This window comes from Papaver somniferum, chromosome 11 (assembly GCF_003573695.1).
Source record: "Papaver somniferum cultivar HN1 chromosome 11, ASM357369v1, whole genome shotgun sequence".
Lineage (NCBI taxonomy): Eukaryota > Viridiplantae > Streptophyta > Magnoliopsida > Ranunculales > Papaveraceae > Papaver > Papaver somniferum.
In genome coordinates this window covers 96,873,208-96,882,882 of record NC_039368.1, presented here as the reverse complement: position 1 = coordinate 96,882,882, position 9,675 = coordinate 96,873,208, and the positions used below count along the sequence as shown (strand labels likewise).

Genomic DNA, 9,675 nt, shown 5'->3' with positions numbered 1-9,675 from the left:
AAGAAAGCAGGATAGCATATTGAGTCGCACTAATGTTTGGGGCAGCTTGCTGGGAAGATTCAGTAGGAGCATGAATGGTAGCAACCATATGAGAGTATGTATCACGGGTCTTTGGCAGATTCTTTGGATAGCGTGTAGCTTCAGCATGTGGCTTTAGTGTGACCGTGTTTTGTGCAGTGATCACAAAACGCCCTGAGGCGTTTATTATTGCCAGAGATATTGTTACTTCCAGAACCAGGATGTGCGAAATTCCTTGGGTTGCGATATTCACCACGAGAAACAACATTCAAAGTAGCAGATTCAATTGAAGGAGTATAAGATGAGTTTATACCTTGCTGCTCCTCCTCCTTCCTGACATGGTTGTAAATCTTAGTAGAAAGATGGCATGGGATCCATGAGAAGAATCTGGATACGCAAAGGAGAGAAGCGATCATGAAACCCTTGCAAGAACTTCATGGATTTATCCTGGTTGTGGTTGTTGACGTAGTTCTTGCCGGCTCCATATATGCAGGGTTCAACAGGACAAAAAACATCCAACTGATCCCAAAGGGATTTGAGCCGAGTGCAGTACATCGCCACGCTGAGATCAGGGGCGGAAGCATGTGCAGGCTCCCCCTGGCTTGGGCCACCCCTAAGAAAGAAATTTTTTTCTATGAAGTAGTAAAAGTTGGCCCATTTGAGTTTAAGCCCAGGTTTAAATTTATTCAAGCCAGGGTACCAATCCGCTAAAACCAAAATGTGCGAGGAAAAAAAAATTTGTTCTGTTCTGTTCGTGAAGCTGCTGCGGGAGAAGGGAAAATAGGGGAAGAAAAGAAAACCCTAGGTAAGGTGATTGCTGTGATTTGATATGATCTTGAGGATGAAATTCTCTCATTACTGCTTACTTTCATGAAAAAGTATTAGGGTTCTAGACCCAAATATAATGGACAGACAAATAAGTAGCTTGTTATACCTTTTTTGGTGAGGATTAAACACGCGAGAATTGAGTTAGAACAAGTTGAAGAAGAAGAGAACAGAAGAATAAGGTAGACAAGAAGAGAAGAAGGTTAAACAAGAGTTGGCTTCTTTTTACTTGTTATTCCTTACAGACTCAAGAGCCAAATATATATGGCTAGTAATACTTGCGGAACAAGCGATCGTAGTTCTAACTTAACAAGAAAACTAAAGTATACTAAACAAAGAAAACTAATTAAGGATTCTACAGGAATAGGTGTTGGTACCGTAACATCCTACCCCCTTGAAATGTGGCTTGTCCTCAAGCCTCAAATTCTGGAAAACGAACCAAGAATTCATCTGCATCCTCCCAGGTTCACGTGGTTGATTCTTCCACTTAATTAACCATCTGGTGCCTGCACTATCACCTTTCTGATAAATTCGACGTTCAAGTATCGAATCTGGTTCCCATTTCTCATAATCAACTATAGCAGGTAAGGATTGCTGCACTGAAGCATGGTTACCAAGCTTAAGTTTAAGTTGTGAAACATGAAACACCGAATGGATACGACTAGTGGCTGGTAATTCCAACTTATAAGCGACAGAACCAATCTTTTCAATAACTCTATAAGGACCATAAAACTTAGGAGATAGTTTAGAGAAGGATTGGTGAGCTACTGTCATCTGTCGATAAGGCTGCAGGCGAAGATAAACCCAATCATCAACAGAAAATTGTCGTTCGGTTCGATGTTTATCAGCATAGTTCTTCATACGAGTTTGGGCAGCAAGCAAGTTGGACTTAAGGAGTTTAAGTGTATGATCACGAGCCCTTAGAGTTAAGTCCACATCATGAACAGAAGAAGAGCCTGGCAAATAAGAGGAAATAGTTGGCGGAGGACGACCGTATAAAGCTTGATAGGGTGTCATCTGAATAGCGGAATGAAAAATAGTATTATACCACCATTCAGCCCATGGAAACCATTTCGTCCAATCAGTTGGTTGCATCCCAGCAAAACACCGTAAATAACACTCCAATGTACGGTTTGTGACTTCAGTTTTCCATCAGATTGTGGATGATAAGCCGAGCTACGACACAATTGTGTCTTCTGAAGAGAAAAGTAGGCCTCCCAAAATTGCTTAAGAAAATTGGATCACGGTCACTAACAATGCTTCTTGGCATGCCATGGAGACGAACTATTTCTTTCACATATATTTCCGCAATCGAGCTAGCTGAGTATGGATGTCTTAGTGCTATAAAATGAGCATATTTAGACAATCGATCAATCACAACCAAAATTGAATTTTTCCGGTTTGAAGAAGGAAAACCATCAATAAAATCCATTGATATGTCGAGCCACACATCATCGGGAATTGGTAAAGGATTCAACAGACCTGGCGGTGCTACAGATTCTGACATGTTTCTTTGGCAGATATCGCATTGCGAAATAAAGTTCTTGACTGACTTTTTGAGTCCTCTCCAATAGAAATTCTGTTGTACCCTCTTGTAAGTGCGTAAATACCCAGAATGGCCACCAATTGGAGTGGTATGAAATTCTTCTAAAAGTTTGAGGCACCATGCAGACGTAGGAACCACAACAATCCGATTTTTGTATCTTAAAATGCCATTGAGATAAGCAAAATTCGGCTTAGAATCAGGGGATGTAATCAACTGTTGAATCAAACCACCCAATTCCATGTCAGTATGGCACTCCTGAACTATATCATTGATCCCTGAAAATATTGGTGTAGACAAACTGAAGTGTGTGCTGATTCTTCTAGATAATGCATCTGCAGCGGCATTGTCTTTGCCTGGACGAAAAATGATTTCGTAATCATAACCCAAAAGTTTAGAAACCCATTTCTGTTGTTCCATAGAAGACAACTTTTGATCTAGAAAGTATTTGAGACTTCTATGATCAGTAAAATTTTGAAGTGTCTACCCAATAAATATGCCCTCCACTTGTGCACAGCTGACACAATTGCTAACATTTCCTTATCACAAACCGATAAATTAAGATTCTTAGGAGCTAATGACTTACTATGAAAGGCAATAGGCCTACCAGATTGGAGTAGTACTGGACCTATCCCCTCTCCTGAAGCATCACATTCTAGAGCAAATTCTATAGAGAAATCCGGCAGGACCAACACTGGAGTGGAGGTTAAAGCCTGTTGAAGATTACGAAAAGAAGTAATAGCATTGTCAGACCATGCGAAATCATCCTTCTTCAATAGTTGAGTAAGTGGAGCACTAATCCTGCCAAAATCCTTAACAAATTTACGATAGTAGCCGGCTAATCCCAAAAACCCGCGTAGTTGCTTGACTGTTGTAGGAATAGGCCACGAAACAATACATTCGATCTTCTCTTGCTCGACTGATACCCCATTAGCAGAAATTACATGTCCCAAGTAACCTACTGTAGGTTGTGCAAATATGCACTTAGACTCCTTCACAAAGAGTTTATGGGTACGACGAAGATCAAATACTAATTGTAAATAAGTAGATGATCAGACAAGTTCTCACTGTAGATCAAAATGTCGTCAAAGAAGACCAACACGAACCTGCGTAAATAAGCTCTGAAGATAAAGTTCATGAGTCCTTGAAAGGTTGCTGGTGCATTAGACAGACCAAACGCATAACGAGGAACTCGTAATGGCCATCATGAGTGCGGAAGGCTGTCTTAGCAATGTCATCAGGATGAACGCGAATCTGATAGTATCCTGAACGCAAGTCGAGCTTTGTAAATACACCAGCACCATGCAATTCATCTAATAACTCATCAACCATCGGAATCGGAAAACGGTCCTTCACATGAGTTTATTTAATGCCCGATAATCGACACACATGCGCCATGAATTATCTTTCTTGCGTACCATTAATATTGGAGAAGAGTAAGGACTGTTGTTGTGGCGGATAAAGCCAGAGTCTTGTAGTTCAGTAATTATTTTCTCTATTTCATCCTTTTGGAAATATGGATAACGGTACGGTCTTATATTGACAGGAGTAGCACCTGACACCAAAGGAATGCGGTGATCCTGTATTCTTTCAGGAGGTAATGTAGTCGGTGTAGCAAAAACATCAGCATATTGAGAAAGAAGTTCTTCTAAAGCTGGTGAATTGGTACTAGGAACCGAATCAGTAATTGAAGCATTTACCGCGGTCAGTTGGAATAGAACAGCATAACTTTCACGACAGAGTAATTGTTGCATGGGCACAGAATCCATCAACATGAATGAGAAATTACTCCCTTGTAAATAGACGCTGTTTTTACTGTGAACTGCATTGTGAGGTTGGAGAAATCCTACATGATTGGGCCCAAAGTTCGTCGTCCACTGAACGCCTAACACGGCATCATAACCCCCAATCTAAAAGATGAAAATTGTGGTGAAAGAGTGATTTTGAAGTGTAATTGGTACATTCAACAACATCCTTTAGTTGGCATTTGAGTACCATTACCAACTGTGACCTGCAAAGCGGTAACATCTGAATGGATGGAATAGCCACAATGCTTAGCCCATCTTGGAAGCAAAAAATTATGCGTAGATCCAGAGTCGATTAAGACACAAAGAGGTTGAGATTTGGTGTAGCCTTCCAAGCGCATTGTCTTAGGAAACGAAGAACCAAGCAAAGAATGTAAAGAGATCGTAGGTTGAACCTGATCCTGAGAAGTGTCTGCATATGTAAAATCTTCCTCAGTGCCATCTTCATTTGATAAGACCTCTTTGTCATCAACTGCTGGTGTATCCACCTCTAAAACCAATAACCTCGGCTGAACACAGACATGCCCTCGCGTATACTGTTCATCACAGTTGAAACATAAGCCTTTGGCTTGACGTTCCCTTTGCTCTTCCACTAAGCAGTTTCTTACCCATAGGTGGAGAAGGTTTTCGAAATTGAGAAGTAGTAGAAATAGTAGTCTGTCTTGACCGCCAAGAATGTATGGTAGACAAAAAAACTTCATCCTGATTGAGTGCTTTCTTAAAAGCAGAAGACAAAGTTGTAGGCTCAAACAACTTAACCACATTTCCAACCTATGGTTTTAAAGCGAGAATAAAAAGGTTAATTAAGTGACTTTCCTCGAAATCCACAAAGTTGAGAAGATGTTCAAATTCAGGAAGAAAATCTTTAACTGAACCCTTTTGTTTGATTGTACTGATTGCGATTTTCGGATCCACAAACGTTTTCTGAAATCTCTCACGAAAAGAGTACAAAACGTAACCCATGTAAGAATCTGTTGCTGAGTTCGTTTCCACCTGAACCAAGCATTAGCCTCACCTTTGAGATGAGCAGCAGCTAAATTTACTTTCAGATTATTAGCAATAGAATGCCAAAGAAAGTGATATCTGCCTGGAAAATCCAACCATCTGGGTCGTCACCATCAAACACAGGAAACTTCAACTGCACTGGTGGAGGACGAGGGGTGTCAAGTATACCAGGACGAACCGGAGGTGGTTTGGAAGGAACACCAGAACTTTCACCTTCAATGGTCTTTTTAGGTATAAACTCTTCAAGGACAGAGCGTAAGGAATTTGTGAAGCTGATTCAAAAGTCTTAGCTAGACCTTCTGTCAAACTCTTCGTTAAAGCATCGGTCTCTTCCTGACGAGCAAGTTTTTTCTCCTCTCTAGCTGTTGCTTTTGCTGCCAAATCGGCAGTGATTTTCTGAAGGAGGGAGTCAATTTTAGCAGACATATTGTAATGCTGTCATGAACACCCTTCAAGTTATCTGTATAATTTTTTTTTGGTAAAACGCAACCTAGCTCTGAACCAGATATTAGGGTTCTAGACCCAAATATAATGGACAGACAAATAAGTAGCTTGTTATACCCTTTTTGGTGAGGATTAAACACGCGAGAATTGAGTTAGAACAAGTTGAAGAAGAAGAGAACAGAAGAATAAGGTAGACAAGAAGAGAAGAAGGTTGAATAAGAGTTGGTTTCTTTTTACTTGTTATTCCTTACAGACTCAAGAGCCAAATATATATGGCTAGTAATACTTGCGGAACAAGCAATAGTAGTTCTAACTTAACAAGAAAACTAAAGTATACTAAACAAAGAAAACTAATTAAGGATTCTACCAGGAATAGGTGTTGGTACCGTAACAAAAAGACATTGGGTTTTTTACTTTTCTTAATTTTAGGTCAATTTATTTGGGTTTGTTCAATTGAAAATTGATTGTTTTCTTTGATGTTATAAGTGAATATGTGATTATCAAATTAGGCTAATTAGTTGACATGATTCATGGTAAATGTTCAGTTCTGATTAATTCAATTGTGTTTGATAATTTGGCTAAGAATTTTAGAATCTTTTTGGTGTGTATTATAAAAGTTTGCACAGTAGGAGCAGGATTTTGAATTTTGAGGGATAAATCACCAAATTTTGATTATGTTTTCTCTGAATTCTAATACACTAGTTAATTTTTCCATTAGTAGTGCTGAGTTTTCTTTTTAAGACTAGTGGATTACTAGTTACTACTACTGCCAGTTATAAACTTATAGTTCATAATTCATTTCTTGTGGAGCTTATTTATGTTTGTAGTAAGCTTGTGATGTGAATTAAAAGTGTTGCAACTGAAATTTTCAGGCTTATAGGAAACAATGCCGACTCACCGTCCACCATCCAAACACAAACGAGGAATATTGGAAGCGTTTTACAACCTTATACCTAGAGAACAAAAACTTTTGTCACATAAGATTGCTGAGAACATTGAGCCCGATGAAGTAGTTGTCGAGAGAGTTGAACCCGAAGATTTGCTCATCCCAAGAACTCAATTACAGGAAATCAGACCTGAAGCTCAAGGAATAGAAGTTACTCCATTAGAACGTGATCCGGGACTACGTATTCCAATAATGCAGCATGATGTCAACAAGCGTGATGAAGTTCGAAGAGCATATTTGAAGTTAGGACCTTATCAACCTAAATTAGCTTATCCACTCTCTAAATTCGGAAAGAAAAATCGTAGGTTCGATTATACTTGGTTCGCGAGATATCCTTGGTTGGAGTACTCACCTTCTAAAGATAGTGCATATTTTTTTCATTGTTTCCTCTTCGAAACAGATCCACCAAAGCAACCAGCATTCACTAGTGAAGGTTTCAGAAGATGGTGCTCTGTCAATAGTGGATCAGATTGTCCATTCCTAACTCACTCGGGAAACATTGATTCTGGACACTCCACTGCCAAAGGGAATTCAAATGATTTAAACAATCCAGCTCAAAGAATCCGTCTCTTAATGGAAAGAAAAGAAAAAGAAGATGTGAAGAGAAATAGGTTGCGTCTCAAGGCAACAATTGAATGTTTAATGTGGCTTGCTTTCCAACAATGTGCATTCATAGGTCATGATGAGTCAAAAAGTTCAAGGAATCGCGGGAATTTTATTGAGTTGTTAAAGTTTTCAGCAACACTTAATGAAAATGTGAAGTCAGTTGTTTTGGAGAACGCTCCTGGAAATGCCAAATATACCTCACCGAGTGTTCAAAAAGAGATTTTGAGCATTATATCTAATAGAGTTAGAAGTAAGATTCGCAAGGAAATTGGAAATGCTAAATATTGTATACTTGTTGATGAATCCAGAGACGCTTCCAAGAAAGAGCAAATGGTGATTGTTTTAAGGTATGTAGATATGTATGGTTGTGTTCAAGAAAGGTTTTTTGACATTCAACGTTTTGATGATACATGTGCATTAACTTTGAAAAAAGGAACAACAAAAATCCTTAACTATTATGGTCTTGAAATTGAAAATATGCGAGGGGAAGGGACATGATGGTGCTAGTAATATGCGAGGTCAGTGGAATGGGTTACAAGCTTTGTTTCTCAAAGAATGCAAATATGCTTATTATGTTCATTGCTTTGCACATTGCCTTCAGTTAGCTGTTGTAAAGACAGCTGAAACGATGGGTCCTATTTGGAAATTCTATTCAATGTTAACATCAACAGTTAATCTCGTTACAGCTTCTTCTCATCGTTTTGGTGACTTTCAATCTGCCCAGGAAGAAGAAATTGAAAAAGGGTTAGCTAATGGTGAACTTGAGACAGGAAAAGGGGCAAACCAAATAGGTACTTTGCGTGGTGCTACAGGTACTCGTTGGAGTTCTCATTATGGTTCTGGATGCAGTCTGATTGATAAGTTTGAAGCAACTTGTACAACAATAGATCATATTGGCGCAAGTGATCCGAACGTGACTACTAAAGTTGGTGAAGCTCAAAGTATTTATGAAGAAATGAGATCATTCAGGCTTGTCTTTGTCTTGCATTTGATGTATAAAATTATGGGAATTACTGAAATATTATGCCAATTCCTACAAAAGAAAACATTAGACATTGTTAATGCTATGTCTTCAGTCTCAACCACAAAAGCTCTACTTCGAGAATTGAGAGAAGACGGTTGGGAAGATTTTATTACAACTGTGGTTAAATTTTGTGGTAGATATGATGTTCATATACCTAATATGGAGGCTCGCTATATGGAGGGTACGGGTCGTTCTTGTCAGCAGCGTGATAATATCACAGTAGACCATCATTATCGTGTTGATATATTTAATGATACAATTGATTGTCAGTTGTTAGAGGTTGATCGTAGGTTTCCAGAAGACACAATAGAATTACTAATTCTTAGCTCATGTTTGGATCCTAGAGATTCTTTTAAGTCATTCAATGTGGATAGTCTTTGTGATCTTGCTAAGAAATTCTACCCTCTGGATTTCAGTCCGCAACAGGTATATATTTTGAGAAATGAGTTACAACATTATGGCCATGATGTAGTTAGAGATTTGAATTTTGAGAACTTATCAAGTGTTTCTGAGTTGTGTCGGAAGATAGTAGCTACCAAGAAGGCAGAAGCTTACCCAATGATTGATAGGTTGATTCGTATTGTATTGACTCTTCCAGTTTCTACGGCAACTGCAGAAAGATATTTTTCAACAATGAAATTGGTTAAAACAGTTGCTCGCAACAAGATGGAAGAAGATTTTCTTAGGGATTGCATGATGATCTACATCGAACGAGAAATTGAAGGAGCTATTGATATTGATTCAATCATAGATGAATTTGACGACATGTACGATCGCAGGGTACCACTTAGATACTAGGCTTTGGCTGGCGATAGTCATTTTTTGGCATAACACTTTTATGTGTATATTTTGGGTAATATGGGTTTCTGACAGTATTTGGTAAAACACTTTTACGTGTATATTTTGGAAAACTTAATATATATATATATGAAACCATTTTTTTGGATTCATGGTGTTCAATGAGATCTTGGTATTTGTATGTGGTATGTCGTTAGCTTTTCTTCTATTTCTTATTATTATTTAGGGTATATTGGTTACCAGTACTACGGAATTGATTGTAATACTCTTGGAAAAGAACCATGATAGGTAATAACCATTGTCTTTCTCACTTAATTTTTAGGTCTTGCAAATAGTTTGAACTTCACTGTTGGTTGTTTTTGTTTACAGGTATGGGATATGCTATCAAGCCTATAACAATTTTTCAACATTTGAATGGTCTGGATTGCTTATTGGAAGTTCAGAAACTCTTTAATTGTCATTGAATAGGTAATCTTATTTTAATCTTTGCATCGCAATTTATTTATTTTTTTATGAGTGTACATAAATTTTCCCAGGCCACCCCCAGTCTTCAATCCTGGTTCCGCCCCTGGATGAGATTGTCTTGCTTTAGATTGGCAATAGACTGCTTTAATGCATACATCTTGGATGCATTGTGATGAGAGAAACAGGACTTGATTTC

General features: G+C 38.4%; 2 protein-coding genes across 2 annotated transcripts; both read left to right on the top strand.

The window, feature by feature from the left end:
• Positions 1 to 6,526: 6,526 nt before the first annotated feature.
• On the top strand, positions 6,527 to 7,690 carry LOC113324808 (zinc finger MYM-type protein 1-like). Its single transcript, XM_026573098.1, has one exon. It carries the CDS (start codon positions 6,527 to 6,529, stop codon positions 7,688 to 7,690), a length of 1,164 nt encoding a protein of 387 aa, XP_026428883.1.
• A 13-nt stretch (positions 7,691 to 7,703) lies between these two features.
• Positions 7,704 to 9,468, top strand: LOC113324807. Its single transcript, XM_026573097.1, has 3 exons — positions 7,704 to 8,996; positions 9,241 to 9,302; positions 9,384 to 9,468. Exons 1-3 carry the CDS (start codon positions 7,704 to 7,706, stop codon positions 9,466 to 9,468), a joined length of 1,440 nt encoding a protein of 479 aa, XP_026428882.1.
• Positions 9,469 to 9,675: the final 207 nt, after the last annotated feature.

Bases quoted from the DNA above. Each gene is read 5' to 3' on its own strand.
- LOC113324808 (XM_026573098.1), top strand. From the start codon at position 6,527: ATGCCGACTCACCGTCCACCATCCAAACACAAACGAGGAATATTGGAA.
- LOC113324807 (XM_026573097.1), top strand. From the start codon at position 7,704: ATGCGAGGTCAGTGGAATGGGTTACAAGCTTTGTTTCTCAAAGAATGC. The intron at 8,997-9,240 runs GTACCACTTAGA...ATTATTATTTAG, and splicing joins ACGACATGTACGATCGCAGG to GGTATATTGGTTACCAGTAC. The intron at 9,303-9,383 runs GTAATAACCATT...TTTTGTTTACAG, and splicing joins TTGGAAAAGAACCATGATAG to GTATGGGATATGCTATCAAG.